Below are 25,159 nucleotides of genomic sequence, written 5' to 3' on the forward strand. Positions count from 1 at the left end.
ATAAACCAAAATGTCTTCTTTGTACTGTGTCACCGATATACTATTAATTTTCTATTTAAATTTGAGCAGTTTGCATTTTTTTTTCAGCGTTAGATTCTTTTCTGCCTCACATTTCTCGCGAGAGTTGGGAATTACGTTTACGGAAGTTTACGTTCTGTTTTATCAAAACGTGCTGCTACTGGGTAGCAGCCGGTAGCAGCTCGCTTGCTATGCTCATACCTAGCAATTTAACAGACGCTCGCAATGTATTCCGCTTTAATTAACGCAGTGTTATCCAGCTCGCCTGACTACGACCTTCTTTTTGAGTCTCTTTCCTGGCCGAGTGAGTCGTGGCCAGACACGGAGCGGGTGGAGGCGCTGACAGCTTTCATTGAGGGACTCGGACCGCTTTTGATCGAGCCGGACTCGACCTCGTTTCCAGATGCAAAGAGACGCTGTGTTTTAGATAAAGTTGAGTCGGTCCTTTGGACCAAGTGTCTGCCTTTCCTCTCCAGAATTTCGGCTGAAGCAGGTGAAGGTGTGCGGTGCAGGGAGAGCACAGCAGCTGCGTGCAGACTACTGAGTGTGAGTGTACCTCTCTGTAACGAGGCTGTGTGCAGGCGAGTTTGTCAGTCCATCCTGCCCTCACTCCATCTGTCAGAGGAAGAGCTGACCTCTCCGGGAAGACTCAGTGTGGAGGTTGCGAGTGAAGTGGTAGCTGCTCTTCTGCCGTTTCTGGCAGCAGATGAACAGCTCACACATACCACCGTGTCTTCTAGTCTCTCTTCCATCAGGACACTCCCTGATGCACTGGTCTCCAAGCCAGTCAGGGTCATCTTAAGTCTGCTGAACTGCCTCAGCAGTGAGCGGTTAATAAGCATCCTCAAGCTCATCCTGGATGATCTATGCAGCTGGCACTCCACCGACCGCACTCCTGCGGTTACAGAGCGCACTCTGCTGTGTTTGACAGCCCTGTCAGACCACCTCCTTAAACCTCACCACCACCTCCCCTCTTCCTGCTGCTCTGACTCCGACCCTCGTCTGTCCCTTCAGTTCTGGAGGATGGTTCAGGATGGACTGATCCACAGAGACAGCGTGTCAAGAAAGAGAGCACTGTTCCTGCTGAAAAGGTGTGCAGCCCTGTCTGAAGAGGATGGATTAGACTGTCCTCTTTCTGCAACAGGGGAAGGTATAAAAAAAAAAAAAACACGCACACACTGAAAGCAGACATTAGGCCAGTTTTAGGTTTACTGTTATTTTATGGCTTGTCAGACAACTTTTTTTCCTAAACTGTTGCAGATGAGAACTTGTTTAAATGGGCTTTCAGCAAGAGCAAGCTGCTCAGAGAGTTCTGGGAGGATTACGTACTGGTGATGGAGACTCTAGAGGAAAACCAAGTAGGATATCCTGCACCAGTGTTTGACTGCTTTTTCCAAGGAGGGATCTCGATACATCTGTTTTACTGTTCCTCCTCTCCCTCTGCAGATTCACGTGGTCCGGCCAGTTTTAAACAGGATAGACACACTGATCCAAACAACAGCGAATGATGATCAAGGCAAGGAAAAAACATTATTTCAGCCTTTTAAAAGTAGATTCGATGTAGCGAGTCTTCCAGCTTATTAGGCCTCTGTGAATGAAATGGGCTGAACTGATTATATCTTCTTTCAGAAGTACATAAGTCAAGTAGAAAATCCCTTGGTCAGTTTTTTCTCACTTAAATTCTTTGAAAAGTAAAGTAACTGTAAAGTAAGTGTGAAAGATCTCAGAGTGGTAGTTTGTTTCTAATTTTTCAGGTCAAGGACTCTTCCACCCCTCCTGGCTGCTGTGTGTGTACCAGCGCATGTTCCACAGTGAGAATAAATCCTTAATGCGAGAAGGAGTGTGTCATCTGCTCGAGCTCCGGGTTCTTCAGCAGCCGACTTTTGCTTTGGCCTTTTCTCAGGTAGACTTAATTTGTTCCTTGGCTCTTGATTGTTTTCATTCAGTACAAAGTTAAAAGCGTGCATTAAAGTTTCCTCTTCTGTTGCTTTGCTCTTAAGTTCATCGTTGGCCCCTTTATGGATGTTCTCTCGGAAACATCCCTCTTCCACAGGTGAGAATTTAACATTCATTAACAATTGGAAGTAATAGTAATGCAGGGATTATTATGTTAAGTACTGCTTTGCACTAGCCTTAATTAACCCAGCTTCTTTCCACATATAGGTCAGTTGGTCAGAGTGTGGGAGACTGTCCCGAACTGGGGGTTAAACTCGAAGTCTTTCTGGCTACCTTCTTCAGTAGCCTGCCAACAGAGCATAGAGGTAAAGGGTCACAGAAGCCACAGCGAACACTTATGAACAAAGTCCTCTCACAGCTCATGGTTAAATTGCTAAATCCACCTCTGACTACTGTGTTCACATTGTAGGTTATGTCTTGCTTCAGCTGATTCAGCAGCTGGGCTCTAAACACTGGTGTGCAGTTCCCCTCCTCTTCCTCTGTCAGGCCCTGTCCAAACTTCCCCCTTGTCCACTACTGGGGACCAGCGGGCTCACTGCTCTGAGGTAACTTACAGTGGTTACACTTAGACATACTCTGTCGAAGCTGGTGACACTTAATAAAGTGGTCATTGTGTGTCTTTTGTCTGTACAGGGACGTCCTGCGCTGCACCATGATCACTCATCAAGTCCTCTTAAGAGGAGCTGCCCAGTGCTTCCTGCTGAACAGTGCCCTCTCTCTCACAGTTGTGGTAAGACAGAAGTGCGACGCAAAATACTGGACTCTTTATTAAGCACATCTTCCAAGTACTGAGTTGATCAAGCTTTTGTTGTTCTACGACCAAAAAATCTGATATTTTGGTCTATATTGCCATGACAGCATCACATGGATGTGTTTACTTTAATTTACTCTTTTTATCGATCTCTTCTACTAGATTTTCTGTAAGACTATAGCTTAAGTTATTCAGTCCAATAGCTGAGCTTTTGTGTTTTGTTTTTTTTGTCAGAGTGAAGTTACCCTCGATGATGTTTTTAGCTTCCTGACGCATTTCCGTGCAGACGAGTCGCTGTGTAGAGGGACGCAGCTTTGGAAGCAGGTACGCTGTATCAACAATGGAACATGATTCAGATTGCAAACTGTGATTACCTAATCATTATCCTACATGTTGGGGCATCACTGCAGCTGTGTGCTTGGCTGTTGGAAAATGAAGGCAGTTTCAAGCCCAGGATTACAGATGAAGATTGCACTGGTGCTTTAACGAGTAAGGAAACCGTAAGAGCTTATGTTCAAGGCGAAATAGTCTCCTATCTTCGAGTCCCAGCTAGCACAGGTGAGTCTGAAGTGATACAGTCGCTGTATCTGCTGGTTTGGTGTGTGTATATTTTAAGGCTTTTTATCTTCTCCCAGGTCAGACCGAGAGGTTACCTGACTCCAGAGAGGCCGATAGGTTGGCCAGAGCTATTCTGCTGTGTGTGGACATGGAGAGGGGTCAATCTGGGGCAGAGATCAGCAACACCCTGGAGTCGCTTTTATCACCACTGCTGGAGACCCTGAGCAGAGTCAGCACCAATATCTACTTGCCTCTGCGTAAGAGTGACAAGAGCCTGCAGCTGGTGCTCAGACTGTTCCAGCTCGGAGAAATCCCAAGGAGTCAACAGGACGGAGCGGAGCAAGGTTTGCAAGGATAGCGCTGAATTATTGTCCGAGCTGTTCTATCTGATTTTTTTATTCACTGAACAAATCATTAAACCTGTCCTCCCAAATTATTATTTGGTGTTATATTGTATAACATACGTCCTTGTAAATGTCACTTTTACATCCGTATTTGATGGTGAGAGATCTGCATATTTTATCTTTTTCTTTCATCTATTGGTGACATTTATGATATCAGATTAAAGTGGGCTGTATGTGGCGTGCGATGGGAAATGAGTTTGATATCACTGCCTTTGATTATTAAGCTGTTTTTCCCAGTACTTCTGCTACCTCTTTATTAGGAAACACTGGACATTTATATTGATTTATAGTTTGATTTTATCCCTTTATTTTTTGATTATTTTGTCCAGAACCGTCGCCGTCATGTTCATTACATTCCACCTCTCTCTCTGTTTCACAGGGGACAGTGTGATGGTATCTACTGAGATGGCGATTTTAAGGCTTCTTGATCCCATCCAGGAGTTCATCTTTAGGCGGCTGTGTGGGGAATTGCAGGAGGTATTTATCAAGTCAAGCAGGCCAGTCTCAGTCCAATTACACAGATGCCCCTGGTAGCCAACTCTGACGTCTGCACGTATGTTGTCTGTTTTTTTTTAACAGGTGTTTGATATCGAGCGAGCAGAGCTCTATCTTTATGTCCTGAGGCAGCTGGTTGTCATGTGTCGCTCTATGCCACAATACCACAACAAGATTCCTCACAGTGGTTTCTCTAAACTGATTAAGTACGGGCTCACAGTCCTGCGAGAACCAGACCAGCAGGTACCAACTTAAACTTTAATGTCTCTCTCATTAGGCAGGATTTCAGTCACTATTTTGATTGTTTCACTGATTGTTGTTGCCAGGTCCCCTCTTTAGCATACCAGGTAACTAGAGCAGTTACTATGGCGTCGCTGGCCACGGTGTGTGGTGTTATGGAGCATGAAGTGATTGACAAGCAACCAGAGACAGTTTCTGCTCTGAAATCACTGAATGAATACTTCTACAGCCCAAAGCTGCCTTCCTCACACAGTCAGACATCTCTAGGAAATGTCAATCAACGTCTACTGAAACCAGAGACAATAGACTGGTTAGTGGAAGCCGTTTTTTTTTAATTTTTTTTTAACTAAAGTAACTAACTAAAGACTTTAATTCAGATGAATATAAGTTCTCGGCTGCCGTAATGAGCGATGGGCCTGTTTCTTCTTTTGGTAGTGATCTGGAAGTTCAAGATCTGCTACAGGACTGGGGACGCTTCTCTGCCAACTTTATGCGAGACCAGTGGATTTGTCTGAATTTCCTGATTAAGGCTTTTGGAATTCCTGAGTCTGTAGAAGCAGCTGAGACTCTCAAGGCTGCTTTGAGTTGCAGTGTGGAGGCCCTGGCTCTCCTGCCCAGTGACTTGGTGCTCCCTGTATTCACCTTTATGGAGACAGTCCTGCCGCAAGTGAGGCTAATTTCATATCAGTCATTTTCTTCCAGTTTTTATGTGAATAATTTGTTGTAAACTAACTGCCAATGAAGCGATTTCCTCATGGTGCGTCTGTTGTGGTGACATTTGATTCCAGTTAGTGCGTGATGAAGAGGCCCTGTGTGTGGAGGCTGTGAGTCTGAGCTGGGAGCTGGTACAAGGCCTGAGCACTAATGCCAATGACTTCTGGCCGGCACTTAAAGGCTTCATCTCCACGGCTTTCCACCATAAACTGCTTCAGCTGACAAAAGCTCAGTCTCCGACCCTGGCGGCCACTTTGAAACAGGTGATTCACCTCACAGCAGGAAAGAAGCGAGACAGAAATTTGGACTTTGAAAATGTAATTTCAATAATGAAATATTAATATTTGTTGGGTCTGTGTTTGTTTTTAGATCGCCCGTGATCTGATGGAGTTGTCTCAGTCAAAGAGTGGAGTTTTTGGCGTACTGCTTCAACACTGCTGTCAGATGTGGCTGCCTGCAGGTGGAGGCAGCGGTGACCAGGCCGACACGGTGTTTTCTAGTATTTTCAACCACATCAGTATAATTACAGAAGCTTGTGTTTACGGTCCAGTGTTCAGGAGAGATCAACGGTAAGGCTTAGCCGCATTTTTCACATTTATTTAGTAGCTTCTTAGAGCTGTTTTAACTATTTAATCGTGCTCTTTCCAAGACTCGTCCAGGATGTCCAAATATATGTGGAGCAACTTGGTGAAAAGTGTGCAGCTAATGTCGCAGTAACGAGGTAAACAATTCAGTGAAAGCTCACTTCTTATTGATATGATTTATAATAGTGCCACTAGAGGTCTCTCTTGCTGTGTGGATGTTTCCACAGCTGAACAACTGTTTTTATTTTCCAGTGATAACAGAGATGATCAGTTGCCTCGCACATGTGTTCTGGCTTTCCTGTGCCACCTGGATTCTTCTAATCTCCAGCATCAAAGACTAATGGAGGAAGTGGCAATGGAGCTGTTGAAAGAGGTGCGTTTGGCCTTGTCAGGTTCACAGCAGTGTGTTTTGGGGTTTTTTGTGGTGTGGTGAGACTCCAGGTCTACATGACTGCCAGCAATCAAACTTCCAAAGTGGATCGTTGTATGATGATAGTTTTTTTTTTTTTACTCTTTATCCATCAGTTGTGACTGATTGGAGATCACAAATATATGCAAATTAATATATACAGGCATTAAATTGAAGTTAAACTCTTTCACAGCTTTCAAAGAAAATCAGAATGCGGAATTAGCCTTAGAGCTTATTCCACGGCGAGGATTTGTTATCCGTCCATCCTGTCACAGTTCACAAGAATTATTAACCCACAGTTTTGGTCATAATTTGGTCACACAATGATCATCTCATAGATGTTCACCCAAATTCTGCTCAAGATCAAGGTGACACTTGTCGTTTTATGGGCAATAACCTGGGAATTGCAATGGATTGTGGACTAGATGAGCTCCTGATTCTTTTAAATAAATGGCAAAGTAGCAGTTACAGCCACTTTGCATCCTTTCCCATGATTTTTGTTTCATTTCTACAGGATAATGATATATCAAGGTCAAAAGTGCGTTACTATAGCAACTCCCTGCAACATCGTGTTAAAAACCGAGTATGGCAAACACTGCTGCTGTTGCTGCCCAAACTCCGAGAGGTAAGATAGTCATACACTCACCTTAAATCTTCCAGGATCGACTGATCCTCTCTGTGAGTGACTGCGCTTTCATTTGCAGGAGTTTGTTGCCACTTTGTGGGGTCGTGTGTTTGAAGCGGGATTTTGCAGTAACCAGGCTTCTGTCAAGTACCTGATCGAATGGATGATGATTCTGATCCTTGTCCGATATCCACAACACACTGACAGCTTTTGGTCCTGCTTCAGCCTGGTGAGCTCCAGCTCTTTCAAACTCTGTAGAACTGGAGGGAATGGTTTTTCATTCTAAATTAAATTATAAACCACTTCTGGTGCTTGTTTCTGTGCAGGATCACGAAAAGACTAAGACGAGCGTCTGCACTTTCTTATCTGTTCTCGTACATTTCAGTGTCATCTTTCCTAATCTTAAAGAAAAGGTAGTATCGCTAATTATTTTTTCCCACCCAGACAGTATTTGTTTTTATTAATAAACTCTTGAGTATTCACATTGTGTTTTTTCTTTTATATCTTAAGGCGGCGCAGTTGCGAAAAGCACTAGACGTCATCCTGCAGTCGTGTTTTAACCATAACTTCAGCGTGCGCCTGTATGCCTTACTGGCTCTGAAAAGGGTGTGGAGCCTGGCGGAAAACCACGTGGAAGAGGCAGATGGTTTAGGGGGGCTTTCCTCTGTGATCAAGGCCTGTCTGAACCAGGCTGAAGCCATGCAGAGCACTGGGTGAGAGCAGAGCGGTTCAAATGTTGGCAGGTTTTGTTCTTTGCATCAGGCTAATATGCTTTAGTACATATTTGCTGTCTCACATGTAGAAATGCCAACAAAAACTGGACGAGGATTCAGGAGCACTTCTTCTTTGGTGCCTTTCATCCAATCAGGGATTACAGTATTGAGGTACGCCATTTTGCAATTAAATCCTGCTAAAATATAGTAACACAGTCTAACATGCTTGTTTTCTTTCTTATTTTGCTTTCCTAGACAATATTCTGTACGTTTCCCAGTCTTTCTGAGTTGGCTGATGATGAGTGGATACCACCCTGGAAATTTGAGAAACTCTCATATTTCTCAGAAGGTCCATCTTTGCCTTTGAGAAATCCTGCTCTTGATCTGAACCAGCTTCAACCTGGAGACTGGATCCAGCAAGACAGAAGTACAGTAGTAGCAGTAGTAGTAGTAGTAACACTCTTAAGCACCAGTCAGTGATAAGGTTTCTCTTATTGACCGTCATGGCTTTATGTCTTCCAGGTGAGCAGGATAAGGAGGAACGCTGGGCTGAGGTGCAAAAGAAGATCACGCCCTGGAGACTGGGCATCCAGGAGCAGGAGCCTGAACTTCAGCTGGTTCCACCACAGAGGGCTGCTAGACTGGGAAAACTGCACGGTGCCTTGCTGGTTGTGGCCTCGCTTATCGACAAGCCCACCAATCTGGGAGGTCAGGAGCACCACACATCAATGTATTATTGTACATTTTTGGTTACTAGTACGGGTTACGTTTAGGGAGCGAGTAAGCAGAGTTGTTTTCTGCAGCTGCAATTTACAGATGGCCCCTGAACACCTCACATGTAGACAGTAGGTAGACAGCTGTAGAGATATATACACACAACATGTGCGTGTTGCTGCTAGTAAACACAAAGTGAGCTGTTAAATAATAAATCATTTAACCAACTTTTATTACTTTTATTGTTTATTTTGAGAGCACCACAATTTTACTGCAGTTTCCACAGATTGAGAACTTGAGGTCACGAGTAGCATGACCACAATTGACTCATATTGCCCTTATGTCCTAAATGCAGCCAATCAGGAGTTTCGAAACCACAAGTGAAAACTCCTTTTAGCTAGATTATGAGAGCTGCTTTTCCAGAATGACTTGAAATGACTCTGCACTTCCCTGGATCTCGGCTCTCAGTTTTACCTTGTGTGGAAGCCCCTCCCCCTGCACAAACCCCTTACACAATGTCAGTGTATTTCTGTTTCGTAACAATGATATAGAAGAACAGAGAAACACATCCATTTGAACCATCTTATCTGGTTTTACACGGTTTTGCACCTGCCTTCATCAAGCACATAATATATGTTCTCTGGAAGTGTACTCGAGTGCTGTTGTCTCAGGTGATAAGGCACGAACACAATGAGAATTTGTTTATAGAGGAAAAAGATTTTTTTTAAGCCAATATTGATACTGTGTAATGCAAGAAAGACTGTTAGCCTGGTCCTTCTGTAAATGTTTTACTTTGAATCCCAGACTCAATTTGCATCTCTTTGTACACACAGTGGTGTTCTAGGAAACTCAAAACTGGAACAGTCTTTTTATTAACCTCCTGTGCTTTGGATGTCATGGAGCATTTTTATTTTAAAAAACCCCACCCAAATCAAACACACTGTCTTTGTCGCTGCAGGTCTCTGCCGGACTTGTGAAATATTCGGTGCCAGCGCTCTGGTTCTGGATAGCCTCCGCCACGTGAATGACAAAAACTTCCAGTCCCTGAGCGTCTCAGCTGAGCTGTGGCTTCCTTTGTTAGAGGTGATGTGCAGAAAATAAACTTATTTTGATGATCAGAAGTGCACATGGTTAGATTAAGGTTAAAATAGATTGTCAGGATCTCACACACACACACAGAATATCCAGACAGCAGTAGAAATAATGCTGTTTATTCAGTTAATCTGTAGATGTGCATTATTGAGAGTTACAGTAGCTCTGTATTTAAAGGCCCACGTGTCTAAAAGGTTCATTCTTTTTGTACTGTTTGGGAATTTTAATGATGGATGTACCATATGTAGCCCAGATGAAAAAAATCATACTTATTCTCTTTATATTAACTGTCCACATCAACAAGCGTCGTATTTCCTATGACCATTGAATGCACCTCTCAGTTCACCCCACGTGAGGACACCTAGCTCAGCAACCAATCAGAGCCTACCCAGGCCGCATTGACCCTGTCAGCCAGGAAGTGAGGTGGAGGTGCATGGTGTCCCGGGTTTTTCTTATCTCAGCAAGAGGAGTGGAGGCATCTGCTACTCAAACCGAGAAATCCACGGACAAAAGAGAGGAAAACTCAGGATTGAGAGGAAGGAAAGCCAGCCTACTTACCTGCTGGAAGTCTGGAGTCGAGTGGCTGGATGAAGGAGAGAGGCAACGTCGGCTAACCACTCACCTTTCATCCGGAGAGCTGCTGCAATTCCAACGCCAGTGTGTGTTGGGCTTTTGTGAAACAGAGCAACGGTCAGGTTTTTTGGAGAGGACGGAAAAGTCCAAGGACCAGGACGATATTCTGGTTGTGATAGATGGCGAGCCAACCACTTTGAGGACGATCTACCCCGAAGAAGATACACACCACACACTCATACATTCCAGTTACATTCACAAGGACCTTTGAAGTTGGCTATCGCCAGCTTAACTCTAAATTCTTAAAGGGCCCCAACGAGTACTTTTATTTTGTTGAGTGTGCACACTATTTATTTTATTTTATACTTTATCTGTACAAATTGGACAAATACCTGTTATACTTTGTAACAATACAAGAGTGGCTACTCAAAAGTTAACATTGTGTCCAGGTCATTATTGCTGCTCAATACTTTGGCTCCATACGAATTTGGTGTCTTCTGATTCTGGCCAGGGTCTTATTACGAGCCCAAGTAATTATTGCGCTGTAATTCACCTTTATACCTTAAAGTTGGTTACAGAAGTGGCGAGCCAGCCAGGAGCCAATTGATTTGAGCATCAATATTGAGGCAATGACCAGCATGGATTTCATACAAAAGTCTGGTGTCAAAATACCTAATGCGGTTGTTGTCGCTGGGATAACACAGGTATCTGAGAAAGATGAACAGGTCATTGACTTTCTGAAACAGTATGGTAAAATCACAAGAGTCCTTTTTGTTGATGATTCACTGTCCAACTTCTACCAAAACCTGATCGTAGAATACTCTAGCAGTTCAGCCTTAGAAGGTTTAGAACCTCGTTTACCATACACATACACAGCACAAGCTGATCCCAGCGTTGTCTATGAAATTAAAACACTCAGTAGCATGTACACTACCACGGTTGGGAGTAATGTTACAAAAACCTACTTGGCGGAACTCAAGGAACTAGCCAAGCTGAGTGGCAAAGACTACGGTGAGGTGCTGAAGGAGATGATGTGTCAGATTGGGGAGGATGTTGAAGCCATGCGACCTACCACTGAAGAACCTTCTCCCACGTATGTCGAGACCACTGTTGTATCTCCGCCCGCTTCTAAAGAGCGACAGTGTCACACCTCACATTCAGATGTTACACCAAGTGATACTGGTGCCACTGATGATGTTCCCCTCACTAATGGAAGGAGAGCAGCGTCCCTCTCAGTAAGTGACTTGAACCCACCTGACATTCAGAAGGTTGTGGTAGAGCATATCGTACGAAGGCAAGATGTTGTCCCACACATCCAGTCCCAGGTGAGACTCCGTTCCTTCTCCGGTAAGGTTCCCAGACCTAACAATGAAACTGATTATGACACATGGCGCACACAAATTGAACTGCTCCAAAATGATCCCAGCATGTCCCCCCTGCAAATATCCAGAAAGATCCATGAGAGCCTGCTCCCACCAGCAGCTGATATAGTTAAGAGTTTGCGGCCTGAGTCACCACCTGTGACTTATTTGCAGCTTCTAGATTCAGCCTTTGGCACTGTAGAAGATGGCGAGGAACTTTTCGCTCAATTCCTGAACACCCTTCAAGATCCAGGTGAGAAGTCATCCACTTACCTTCACCGGCTACAGCCACGAAGAGGGGGGGAGTCGCATGTGAAGAAGTGGACAAACATCTACTTAAACAGTTCTGCAGGGGATGTTGGGACAACGACCTACTCAGCGCCCTGCAACTTGAGCAAAAGAAGAGCAGCCCACCCCAATTCTCAGACCTGTTGTTAATGATTCGCTCTGAGGAAGATCGACAGCAAGCAAAAACTAACCGTATGAGAAAACACATTGGCACCACAAAGCAGAGAACTCAGTTACAGTTCCAGGGTGCACATGTTTGTGAACCAGAGGAGAAACATGGGAGTAGCATTGCTGCTATTGAGGATCTGCGAAAGCAGGTGGCGAGTCTGCAAAGTCAACTAACTACATTCATGTCACAGAAAAAAACAAAGTTTGCAAACAGCAAGGACCCTGCAGGGAAGCCGCAGAGTAAGATGTCAAAGCCACATGGTGTAGATGGACGTATGCAAAGACAGACTTCAAAGAGGCAAAGGGGCAGACCCAAGCCCTGGTATTGTTTCAACTGCGGTGAAGATGGACATATCGCTCCATGCTGTGTTGACCCCGCTAACCCCAACCTAGTAGCAGAAAAAAAGAAGCAGTTGGAGGAGAAACAACGCCAGTGGGAAGCGCGAGATTGTACAGATTCACCTTTAAACATCTAACAGTTCCTGTTGTGGGACAAACAGGAGCTGAGGAGAGTCAACAACGTCCCTCAGACGTAAACAATGGTGACAAAATCACAGCTGAGGTTAACAAAGTAAGTACCCCAGCAAAGACTGTCAAAGCACAAACATGTTCTGGCTTAAACCATTCAGAGCAGAACCAATCTTTCCAACTCCCTAAACAGTTGATTGGTACCAGAAGTACAGCTCAAGTGACTGTGAGAGGTGAAGAAGTCAACTGTCTTCTTGACTCAGGCTCCCAAGTTACCACTGTTCCTGAGTCATTTTACCAGCAGCACCTTTCAGAGCAAAAGATCAAGCCACTACATGACCTCTTAGAAGTGGAAGGTGCTAATGGCCAGCTAGTGCCTTACTTTGGCTATATAGAAATGACCATAACTTTTCCAAAGGACTTTATAGGTGTTCCAGTAGATGTAAACACACTTGCTTTAATCGTCCCTGACACTTCACAATCCCTCATGCTCATAGGCACAAACACCCTAGATGTACTGTTCGACATCTACTCAGAGACTGACTTAGCCAATCGTCAACCCCTCCCACATGGCTACAAAGTAGTCTTCAAAATCATTGAGTTGAGACGGAAGCAGACAAGTGACACCCATCAGGGGGTAGTGAAGCTACTTGGCAAGATGCCTCAAGTCATTCCAGCTGGTTCAACTGTAGTGGTGGAGGGAGTCGCCCTTGGCGAGGGCCTTCAGGATGAAAAATCAGTTGTAATTGAGTACCCATCATCGTCCCCCTTGCCCGGTGGCCTGCTACTTAAAGCCGGTCTGGTGGACTTTCCCCAGCGGCGGCCCCACAAGTTGCCAGTTGTTATAAGCAACGAGTCTGACCACGACATTGTCATCCCTGCCAAGTGTACTATTGCAGAGGTTAGTGCTTATCAGACCATCCTATTAAAGGAACACAAGACCAAACAGTCAGAACTATCCCAGAGAACTCCAGAGACTCCGTCTTTCCAAGAGCCCACCATAACCTTCAATTTTGGTGACTCCCCAGTTCCATTGGAATGGAAACAGCGCATCACTCAGCAGCTCAGCGGCATGCCTGAGGTGTTTGCACAGCACGACCTGGATTTTGGCCGGACGGACCAGGTGCGACATCATATAAAACTTTCGGATGGCACGCCTTTCAAACTACGTGCCCGGCCAATCCACCCACGGGACATTGAGGCTGTCCGGAAGCACATTCAGGAACTCCTTGATGCAGGAGTTATTAGAGAGTCAGAGTCCCCATTTGCGTCACCCATAGTGGTAGTCCGGAAAAAGAACGGCCAAGTCCGGTTGTGCATTGATTATAGGCGTCTAAACCTTCAGACTATAAAAGATGCGTACAGCCTTCCGAAGCTAGAGGACACGTTCTCAGCCCTCAATGGTTCACAGTGGTTCTCTGTTCTTGATCTAAAATCAGGGTACTACCAGATCGAGGTCGAAGAAGCAGACAAACCGAAGACGGCCTTTGTGTGCCCTCTCGGCTTCTGGGAGTTCAACAGAATGCCTCAGGGTGTAACGAACGCCCCCAGCACGTTCCAGCGGTTAATGGAGCGGTGCATGGGGGATATGCATTTGAAGGATGCATTGGTCTTTCTTGATGACGTGATAGTATTCTCCCGAACCCTTGAGGAACACGAAGAAAGACTCATGAAAGTGCTCACTCGTCTAAAAGAGTTTGGGTTAAAGCTGTCACCAGAGAAATGTGTCTTCTTCCAGACTTCAGTCCGTTATCTGGGACATGTGGTCTCCAGAAATGGAGTTCGGACTGACCCTGAGAAGATTTCAGCCCTTAAAACATGGCCTGTCCCACAGACCCTGCGAGAGTTAAAGTCGTTCCTTGGTTTTGCTGGGTATTATAGAAGGTTCGTTAAGGGGTATTCCAGCATTGTGAAACCTCTCCACAACTTAACTTCAGGGTACCCACCTAGCCACAAGAAATCAAAAGTAAACGCAAGACAAAGTGCACATCAGTACCATGACCCAAAAGACCCTTTCGGAGGTCGCTGGACGCCAGCTTGCCAGGAAGCCTTCAAGTCAGTCATCCAAAGTCTCACCACTGCCCCTGTACTTGCCTTCGCTGACCCCCAGAAACCCTATATACTGCACACCGACGCCAGTACCACCGGGCTTGGTGCTGTATTGTATCAGGAGCAAGAGGGACAACTTAGAGTCATAGGCTATGCAAGTAGAGGGCTGTCACGGAGCGAAAATCGCTATCCAGCGCACAAGTTGGAGTTTCTGGCGCTCAAGTGGTCAGTTACAGAAAAGTTCAGCGACTATCTCTACGGCAACCACTTCACTGTTGTAACGGATAGTAATCCGCTGACTTACATTCTGACTTCAGCAAAACTTGACGCAACTAGCTATAGGTGGCTAGCAGCACTGTCCACATTCTCTTTCAAACTCCTCTATCGTCCAGGGAAGCAGAATGGAGATGCAGATGGATTATCACGCAGACCACACGGAGGGCTAGCGGACGACCTGAAATCACAAAAAGAGATTGAACGCATACAACAGTTCACTCAAGATCACCTCTGTGATCCAGACAACATCAATGCTATAAATCAGTCTGTGGTGAAAGCAATCTGTGAGAGGCAGTTCACCTACAGCGTCAGTCCTGACAATGAAAGAGAGGCAGATGCAGATTGTGTTGCCTTGGTGGAGGTGCTTGCTGTGTCTCCTAGTGCTGTACCTGATAGCTATGGGCAAGAGGAACAGTTTGGAGGTCTGCCAACCATTCCCCATCTAACTGAGGCAGAGCTGGCAGACGAGCAAAGAGCCGATCAGTGTATAAAGCATGTTATTTCTCAGATCGAATATGGGGACACACCACCTCCAACCGTGCGCACACAGTTCCCTGAGCTTCCACTGCTCCTCCGAGAGCTTAACCGTCTTGAGCTCCGCAACAATGTCTTGTACCGGCGACGCCAAGAGGGGTCCCAGAAAACCTACCAGCTTGTACTTCCAGCTGAGCTTCGCAACACAGTTCTCACCAGCCTGCATGACCATATGGGTCACATGGGAGTCGACCGTACACTGGACCTTGTAAGGTCAAGATTTTATTGGCCAAGGATGGCTTTGGACGTGGAAAGGAAAGTGAAGACGTGTGGCAGGTGCGTGCGGAGGAAGGCACGGCCTGAAAGAGCGGCCCCCTTGGTCAACATTAATACGACACGACCTCTTGAACTCTTGTGCATGGACTTCTTGTCCCTGGAAGCTGACAGGAGTGGAACCAAAGATATATTGGTGATCACGGACCACTTCACTAAATTTGCAGTTGCTATCCCAACACCTAATCAAAAGGCCCGCACAGTGGCAAGGTGTCTGTGGGAGAACTTTATGGTACACTATGGCATCCCAGAAAAATTGCATAGTGACCAGGGTCCAGATTTCGAGTCCCGCACAATCAAGGAGCTCTGTCAGGTGGCTGGTATCCACAAGGTGAGGACAACCCCATACCATCCTAGGGGCAATCCTGTGGAACGATTTAATCGTACCTTGCTTGATATGCTGGGAACTCTCCGTGGTCAAGATAAGTCCTGTTGGCGTGACCATGTAAGACCCCTGGTCCACGCTTATAACTGCACCAGGAATGAAGTGACTGGTTTCACCCCGTACGAACTGATGTTCGGACGCCAACCTCGGTTGCCAGTTGACCTTGCATTCAACCTGCCAGTGCAAGAGGAACAACACTCATCTCACTCTGAATATGTGCAAAAACTCAAGTCACGTCTCAAAGAAAGCTACAAGTTAGCTATGGACAAGGCTGCAAAGATGGCTCACAAGAACAAAATGAGGTTTGACAGACATGTAACTGCATCAGACTTGGAAGCTGGAGATCGGGTATTGGTCAGGAATGTCCGTATCCGGGGCAAACATAAGATTTCAGACAAGTGGGAACACACTGTGCATGTAGTGGTGAGAAGGGCAGGCAACCTCCCAGTATATACAGTTAAGCCTGAAAACAAAGATGGTCCCCTAAGAACACTACACCGGGATCTGTTGCTACCATGTGGCTACCTATCTGTGGAGGAAAGCAGTGAGCATGTACAGAAGCCAGTGTCACGCAGGCCAAGAACCCGTGCAAATCCAGCGCTAGAGGAAGAGAACTCCTCAGACGAAGAAGATGATTTGCTCATTCCTGTTTGGTTGAGTTCCCCTGTCCACACAGTGAGTGAGAGTCCTGTAAATGTTCCTGATATGGACAACCCACCTGTTTTTGACAGCCAATCTGATTTTGGCAACATACCTGATATGCCTAACAGTACTACAGATGATACTGAGTACTTATCTACCAATGGAGTCACACCGACCGAACAAGTGGATGAAATAACCTTAACTGAAACTGACTCACCTGTTGATGACCCAGACGTCCAAGAAAGGCAACTTCCATTTCAGGAGGCTGGCACCAGAGGTGCGAATTCTGAGGAGAGAGTGGAGGAGATAGTCCCAGTGGATACAAGGGAAAACATGGATACAAATGATTCTGTAAGGAGATCTGAGAGAAACCGTCGTCCGCCACGACGGCTTGACTATACGGAGCTAGGCAATCCTCTGATCACTGCAGCAAAATCATTCTTGCAAGGACTGTCTTCAGCTTGGGCCGATGTCATCAGTGATGGTGAAGAGCCTGCTTCGCCCTCTTCCTTGACCCGTCAAATAATCATCATTTAACTGTCTACCATGCACAGGGACGTGCATGAGTTCAGGAGGGGAGGGTGTAGCCCAGATGAAAAAAATCATACTTATTCTCTTTACATTAACTGTCCACATCAACAAGCGTCGTATTTCCTATGACCATTGAATGCACCTCTCAGTTCACCCCACGTGAGGACACCTAGCTCAGCAACCAATCAGAGCCTACCCAGGCCGCATTGACCCTGTCAGCCAGGAAGTGAGGTGGAGGTGCATGGTGTCCCGGGTTTTTCTTATCTCAGCAAGAGGAGTGGAGGCATCTGCTACTCAAACCGAGAAATCCACGGACAAAAGAGAGGAAAACTCAGGATTGAGAGGAAGGAAAGCCAGCCTACTTACCTGCTGGAAGTCCGGAGTCGAGTGGCTGGATGAAGGAGAGAGGCAACGTCGGCTAACCACTCACCTTTCATCCGGAGAGCTGCTGCAATTCCAACGCCAGTGTGTGTTGGGCTTTTGTGAAACAGAGCAACGGTCAGGTTTTTTGGAGAGGACGGAAAAGTCCAAGGACCAGGACGATATTCTGGTTGTGATAGATGGCGAGCCAACCACTTTGAGGACGATCTACCCCGAAGAAGATACACACCACACACTCATACATTCCAGTTACATTCACAAGGACCTTTGAAGTTGGCTATCGCCAGCTTAACTCTAAATTCTTAAAGGGCCCCAACGAGTACTTTTATTTTGTTGAGTGTGCACACTATTTATTTTATTTTATACTTTATCTGTACAAATTGGACAAATACCTGTTATACTTTGTAACAATACAAGAGTGGCTACTCAAAAGTTAACATTGTGTCCAGGTCATTATTGCTGCTCAATACTTTGGCTCCATACGAATTTGGTGTCTTCTGATTCTGGCCAGGGTCTTATTACGAGCCCAAGTAATTATTGCGCTGTAATTCACCTTTATACCTTAAAGTTGGTTACACATAACACTCTGAATATAGAGGCCTTTTTAATACATGTATTTAATTTAAACAGTGGCTCACAAAACTCTGACAACACTACTAAATAAAAGTAAAAATGTTTTTTATATTGAGTACAATAAATAGTGAGCAGTAACTTCTGGGCTCAGTGTAATAAAATGTGACTGACTGCGATGAAGCAGTGAGTCAGGTGATAAAGTGGTAAATGTTTTTGAAATATCCTGAAGAAACTCAACTCCAGGTTGCTTTTGATGGCAACCCTGCACAAAGTGTGACTAAAACACAGGGAACACTCTAAGGTACATATACATGCAGACCATTTGTCATCATTAAGCTCTTTTTTTTGCCTTGTGATGGGTTTTGGTGGGTTTTTTAGTGCTTGCCATATATGTTAGAATTAGAATATATGATTGTATTATGCAGCAAAACTGGAGACTGTCACAGATAATTTGATACATCATTCCCTGGAGGAAACAATATTTGGACTTTTGCTGAAAATTAAAAATGCTCGATCATTCTCAGCACGACTGCCTGTGATCTTTACTGTAGAACCTGTGAATACGTGCAAAAAAGTGATGTAAGTGACTAATAGATCTTCCGGGCCAGCTGTGTAAATTGCACAAAGCTCCTCTCAGAGAGGATGCAGTATTGATCCTGCTGCTGGGATGATGTTCAAGTCATAAAATCTCACATTCTAAACTGAGCTCAAGTCTTTTTAAGATTTGTATGCAAGTTTGCCCTCCAGACCAATTAACCTCTGGTATTAATGTAAAAGTGCTTTCAATTTAATTCCAGGCGACTGGTGCATTTCCTCAGGAAAAATTAAATTGGTCTGAAACATCTTTTAATCCACAGCAAGGAGCAGAAAAATCTGCTGTTGATATCACAGCATGAAAGTCTGTAGCAGAAGGGTACTGAATTTACCGTCCTTATAAATATACGAGGACAGTTTATCACAGCTTGATTGTTGGAATTGTTGTTTTAAAAGAATATTTGTGTAAACAATCTCTAAAATCTTACACTGTTTCTGTCCTTTAGGTGAAGCCGATGGAGCTCACTGAATTCTTGCAGGTGAAGAAGAGTGAAGGTTACTGCGTTGTGGGAGTGGAGCAAACAGCCAACAGTCACAGCCTCCAGGAGTACCAGTTCCCTGAAAAGACCCTGTTGCTTTTAGGGTACGGCAGCTTTTAATTTTGTCACAGTCCAAAAAGGCTCCGTGTTGTGTTTTTCCATCATTCAGGCCCCTAAACCCAACCAGCTGTGCCTAAACATACGCAGGCCTCAGTGTTCCCATGCCATTGTGACTGTCACATAGATAACGGTTAGCGCTGACGAGGCCATTTCATTTTATCTCGCCAGTTTAGTGTGCGTCCCTGTGGGGTTTGCACATCTCCTCTCAATTGTGTACCTGTCTGGGCATGCTGAGATATAATTGGCTGTCCCCGAGAAGCAGAGGAAAAGCCATGAATTATACAGAACAGCACAAGCAGTGCAATGATTGAGAAATGTCTTAATTTTGGCCCAATTATTCCTATTAATTATTCCTAGTCGGTGCGTGTATTTGTTTTTACAGTTTGTAGCAAACTGAGGCATTAGAAGCTTGCGTGACAGGATTTTTTTTAGCAGCCAGCCTCATTCTGTGCAGCTGCCCTGGCAGAGAGGGAGAGAGTAATAGTGCTGGCTTCTGTGTGGGTGTCTGGTTTTGTTCACCATTCAGGCAACTGAGGTGTGAGCAGCGCTGTTAGCTTAAGCACCCATGCGAGTGCTTTCACAGCTGCGCTCTCCTCAGCGCAGCATGGCCAAGCTGTAATTTCTCATCAGGTTGCTATTATGTCACCCACTTTCACAGCGAAGATAAATGTAGCTCATCAAATCACGCTTTCTTACTGTGCAGCACCCTCAGTAGAGACTGGGTCAAAGTCATTAAGTCTTTGCGTTTGCTTTGCTTGGCATGTATTGCTGGAGCTCATTTGATTACAGTTTGAATTGGACTTGCACTCATTAGCTGTCTGTATTAAGAGCTTTTTCCACTCATAATTGCAAAGACTTGAGAAATTGAAGGCTGATCCTGGTAAGAGCTCGTAAATGAAATGATATGGGTAGCGTCACAAAGCCACAGGAAAGTTTTAAAAAAAAAAAGCATCAGCTGCAGTAGACACTACCTTACATTTAATCATCAGTTGTTGTTATTAATCTCTGGTTCTTTGTCCCGTCGCTCTATCCTCACCCCCAAATGATCATGACAGACAGCTGTCCCCCCCCTGAGGCCATGTCCACACTAATACGTTTTAGTTTTGGCCTTCCGTCCACACTGAGACGGCGTTTTCAGTCAAGGAAAACACAGCGTTTTGAAAACACTCTCCAAAGAGGATAGATTTGAAAACGCCGTTTTCATGTGGCAGTGTGGACAGCGGAGCCTTTTCGAAAACAGTCATGTGACCAATTAAACTAAGATAGCGGAGGGGATTATACAGCAGTTGTTTTGTTTGCTCTCAATTTTGACAGCCCTGTTAAAGATTAATATCAGTCTGTTCATGCATCAGATAGCTTTTCTTCAAATTGTTTAATTCTCAATCGCTTTTGCAACTTTGTACTTTTGTGTTTCTCGCAGCAACAACTCCACCTCATTGTCAGTCCATTTTAAAAAAACTCGGTGCTTTTCCTCAACATTTTGCCGCGACATTTTAAAGAGCCGGAAAGTAAATAAACGGCAGACTAAACGAGGCAGGCCAAATCTTCTTGCGTTTCACGCATGCGCAGTACTGGAACGTAAGCGTTTTCGGCCATTTCAATGGCTCGTTTTGGTTTTCAATGGTTTTCACAACTCTGTGAAAACGACTGAAAACAATAGTCTGGAGGCGGAGCGTTTTTAGACGAAAACGCCATTTTCAAATCTATACGGGCTAGTGTGGACGTAGCCTGAACCTCTGGTTCTGCCAGAGGTGTCTTCCTTTAAAAAGGGAGTTTTTCCTTCCCGCTTCTCTATGAGTGCTAGCTCATAGGGCATCGGCTGATTGTCGGGTTTTTCTTCTTGTTATTTTAGGGTCTTTAACTTACAATATAAAGCACCTTGAGGTGACTGTTGTTGTAATTTGGCGCTATATAAATATAATTGAACTGAATAGTATACCCACTAGTTGCATGCTGCACAGGATGATTTCACAGAAGTTTTTGTGGAAAGGATGCGCAGCAAGTTCGCTAACTGAGGTGTAATTTAGTTATAAGATAGTAGCATATCCCAAATGCTCCACTTGCTGAAAATATAGTGAGTGGCCTTTCTCAAGAGGATTTGAGTAAAGATTTATGTGCTCTCCTTTTATGTGAATTGAATTAGAGACGATTCATCTGAATGAAATTAATTTTAGTGTTAGATATTTATGTATGCTTTGTTACATTCTTCACTCTTTTCCCCTCTTTATTTTTCTTCCTTTTAGCAATGAACGTGAAGGTATTCCTGCCAACTTACTCCAAATGTTGGACGTGTGCGTGGAGATCCCTCAACAAGGCATCATCCGCTCACTCAACGTGCACGTGAGCGCTGCCCTGTTAATCTGGGAATACACGCGACAACATCTCAGCTCTGGCTCGGCAGAGGTCGACTCAAAACGCAGCTGATGAAGACACCTGATGCTGACCTCTCTTGCCGATCTCCTGAGAAAAGTATTTCCTGGGGAGACTTTAAATGAAGGCGTAAAGCTTCTTCACATCATGACCTCAAGGGCTTTCTGTCGAGACAGCGTGGTCAGGAGCCATCGGCGCTGCTCTCAGGCCTTAATGAGAGTCATGAATAAAGATCAGCCCTGGCTATTATGTCTAAATGTTCCACTCTGCTTGCTGTCATATTAATGAAGACTATGTCTGTGTTAGAAGAGCCAAAGCATCAATGGAAATTTTCCCCTTTGGAGGCTGACTATGGAGCTTTGGGACTGAATTATAATGACAGTATTCAATGAGATGTACTTAATCTTTAAATACTGCTTGTATTTTTCTAAATGTATAAATAAACATGACTCTTGTTTTTTATGTTGACCTGTATTTAATGATTTGTGATTTTCTATAACACATTCAGCACTGAAAGAGTTAAATAAGGTACAGCAGGTGCTCATACGTCCCCCTCCCTCCCCTTAAAACCTGCAGACCTTCCGGGCAGAGCAGGAGCAGATGGAGTAGCTTACATGCGATAACAGTTGTGTATTTTCCTGTGGAGACGGGCTTGTACTCGACTCATCATGTGAGGATAGTAGTTATTTGACTGGGATATGGACCATCCGGGTGGCTCCTGGTTGGAGCCCAGGTTGTTCCTGCAGGTAGCAACTACTGTGAGTGCAAACTGGACTGAAGGCTCGGAGCTGGGGGTGTCCAAGCAGACCCAGCTGGTCCTGGAGATCCTCATGGTGCTGATGTGTTTGGGCGCCGTGACAGGTACAGACTCATCTGCTGATACTTAATTGCCAATTAAGGTATTTTAATTACTAAAAATTTTGTGATCTTCTCATATCCATAAAGTGGAAAAAAAGCACTTTCAGTACCAGAACAATTCATTGATTGACACAGTAGAGCTTTAAAGATTTGTTAAAGGTTAATTTACCTGCATTTCAGTATTTTAGGTGTTTATAGGATCTTCTGTTAACATAGTGCTTGTAGTATCCACTAATTAGAATTAATTAATTTCTGCCTCTCTGTCTGAGTCACAAATAAAACAAATACTTAAAAAAAAAAAATCCACCCACTAGTCTGACCTGTGTGTCACGGCTTGTTTGTGCTTGTGTTGTTGTATTTCTGTGTAGGCAACATTCTTGTTATTGTTATTGTGGCTGCAACCAAAACTTTCCACTCGGTGACGTCGGTGCTCATCATGAACCTGGCCATCAGCGACCTCCTGGTGGGTATCGGGGTCATGCCGTTTGTTGCCCTGTCCGTCATGAACCGTGGATGGGTGGATTGCACGGTACGTCACCCGTGTCCAGTCTAGCGTGATTAAATTTTGTGCCAAAAAGTGATTTCCGGTATTTGCCAAAAACTGATTGCTTGTAATTTAAACTGCTATAAATAACTCGTTGGCGGTTCATATGTGAAACATATGTCAAATGTATCCCTCATGAATGATATCACGTCATCTTGAGCAACAAACAACATTCCTGTAACAAGGTAGAAGCCGCAATCAGTTTTTGGCAGTGAGTTTTATGTATCCTTTATGTATGCAGTTAAAAAAATATTGTCGACTTGAAAAATGTCTCTTTTAAGAGCAATCTGGCCAAGAGGACAGTTGGAATTGCAACAAATGCGAAAATAGTTCTGTAAATATATTTTACGTGGACAAAAGGGAGCTGATTGATTATAATGTAAGTGCAATAACACAGTCACAAAGATACTTGAGAAACAGGCAATTTTGTAATTTTATATATAACCCCTTTGTAATACCTGTTCACCAAAGTCTGTTTAGCAACATACGTAACGATGTTACACATTAAAAAACACACGCAAACATTGGAAATCAGTTTTTGGCACAACACCGGAAACGGCGTTTTTGCTTTGCTCCACTGTGTGCACGTGTGATGAGGTTGTGTCTCTGTCTGACAGGACCTCTGTTCGTATGTGGGTTACACCTCCTCTGTGTACTGCACAGCTTCTGTACTCACCCTGGCTGCCATTGCCCTCGACCGCTACCACTCCATCATAGACTGCTTGCGCTACAGCTCCCGCTGGACCCTGTGGAGAATTTGTGCTGTGGTCCTGTGGATCTGGTTGCAGGCGCTGGCCACCAGTTGCCCCCCACTGCTGGGCTGGAGCTCAGTCAGCTATGTGGACCCCATGTACAGCTGTGCAGTGAACTGGGCCAGCAGTCCTAGTTACACCGCTTTCATGGCTTTCCTCTCGTACGTCTTACCTGCAGTGGTCATCCTCTTCTGCTACGTGAACATTGTCAAGGTGGCCCGCAGCCACGCCAGGAGGATCCACACTCTCGAGGACTCCGTGCAGCGCTGCAGGACTCTCCCAGACTATGCTCCTGGGGATTCTTCCAATCAGCACAGCGGGTGCCACCACACCCCATCGACACTGATCTACCACATAAGTGGACAGTTTGTGTCTCAAGTTGGTACAGGGGAAGAAGATTATATCAACGATGCTCTCCCTGAAGCTACCACAGAGCAGAGAAGGTCGGCGTCCAGGCGCTTTTTCTCCTTCCTGGCTCAAAGTGCCTCCCAAGTTCCTCTCCAGAACTCCCAGCAGCATCACAGCCACCATGGTGTGGTCCGGCTCTTCATGGTCATCGCAGCCTTCTTCCTCTGCTGGACCCCTTACATAAGCGTGGCCCTTGTTCAGGCCACAGAAACTGCAATTTCAGGCCAGTCCACCCTAGTCCCAAACTCTGCTGTTACTTTCTCCTACTGGCTGGTGCTGTTGAACTCTGATATCAATCCTCTACTGTACGCACTGCTTAGCAAGCGTTTCCAAAACGCTCTTCAGGGACTCAGGCAAAAAATAAGCATTCGTCTGGGGAGCGTAGTGGGAAGGGGAAATGAGCTCAGACCAGAGGGAGACGATGGAAGGAGCAGCGAGCCCAGCACGCTGACCACAACCCATCCCGGGCTGGCCTCCAGCTCTGAGAGCAACAGATCATTGTGTTCTCACTCCATTTTCACAGTCAGCACCGACTTCAAACATCAGTCTGAGAAACATCTGTGCAGTGTGTGTCATCCTCAAAAGAGGTCTACGTGGCAAGATGCATCAAGTGACAGGAGAGGAGACTGCCTGCAAGTCCCCTCCCGGCCACAAGAGGGCAGCAGACTACCTTTTTCTGCTGTGACCGAGGAGCGGCAGGCCACTTTTTTCTATGGCCAGATAACAGTGAGAGTTGAGCATGATATTACTTAGTCAGGATACCCGTGGCGTCAGACATGAGACCACAGTTAACAACTATTTTATTATTTTAATTTTATCCGGCAATGAATTGATTGTTTGGTCAAGAAAATGTAAGAAAAATGGAAATGTCCATCCCATTTTGACCTAATTTCTGATTAATCTTCCTTTTTTTTTTTTTGTCTGACCACCAGTCTTCAAACTGACGTTATTATCACAGAAGATCAGTAAAAAAAAAAAAAAAATCAAAGCTAACAAATAATTCATTTGTCCTAGAATTTAAAAAAAAAATGGAAGTAGTCACTGGACAATCCAAGGTCTCAGGCACCTTTCTGTGTGGAGTCTGCATCATCTCCTCCTTGCCTGTTTGGGTTAGGTTTCCACAGATACCTGCATGCTAAGCTAATTGTTGTTTCTAGTTTGCCTTTATTGGATAACTCAGACTTATAAGCTCAAATCAGACTGATTTGTAACCAAGACTACAGTTGTTTATATAAATAACAAAAAAAAGCAGTGTACTT

General features: G+C 44.8%; 2 protein-coding genes across 2 annotated transcripts; both read left to right on the forward strand.

Moving 5' to 3' along the window:
* Positions 1-137: 137 nt before the first annotated feature.
* On the forward strand, positions 138-21,798 carry tarbp1 (TAR (HIV-1) RNA binding protein 1). Its single transcript, XM_004555997.2, has 29 exons — positions 138-1,168; positions 1,279-1,376; positions 1,465-1,534; positions 1,773-1,921; positions 2,019-2,071; positions 2,182-2,279; positions 2,384-2,519; positions 2,608-2,704; positions 2,960-3,049; positions 3,136-3,283; positions 3,361-3,627; positions 4,067-4,164; positions 4,267-4,425; positions 4,509-4,732; positions 4,858-5,089; positions 5,211-5,399; positions 5,506-5,705; positions 5,786-5,857; positions 5,973-6,093; positions 6,644-6,754; positions 6,834-6,983; positions 7,081-7,167; positions 7,265-7,467; positions 7,557-7,638; positions 7,723-7,894; positions 7,990-8,175; positions 9,140-9,264; positions 18,816-18,952; positions 21,212-21,798. Exons 1-29 carry the CDS (start codon positions 244-246, stop codon positions 21,390-21,392), a joined length of 4,860 nt encoding a protein of 1,619 aa, XP_004556054.2. The 5' UTR covers positions 138-243; the 3' UTR covers positions 21,393-21,798.
* Positions 21,799-22,036: 238 nt separating this feature from the next.
* On the forward strand, positions 22,037-24,653 carry LOC101465096 (5-hydroxytryptamine receptor 1D). The gene is made up of 3 exons (XM_004556119.3): positions 22,037-22,199; positions 22,565-22,725; positions 23,358-24,653. Exons 1-3 carry the CDS (start codon positions 22,037-22,039, stop codon positions 24,651-24,653), a joined length of 1,620 nt encoding a protein of 539 aa, XP_004556176.1.
* Positions 24,654-25,159: the final 506 nt, after the last annotated feature.

The sequence above is a fragment of the Maylandia zebra genome, linkage group LG13 (assembly GCF_041146795.1).
Source record: "Maylandia zebra isolate NMK-2024a linkage group LG13, Mzebra_GT3a, whole genome shotgun sequence".
NCBI lineage: Eukaryota > Metazoa > Chordata > Actinopteri > Cichliformes > Cichlidae > Maylandia > Maylandia zebra.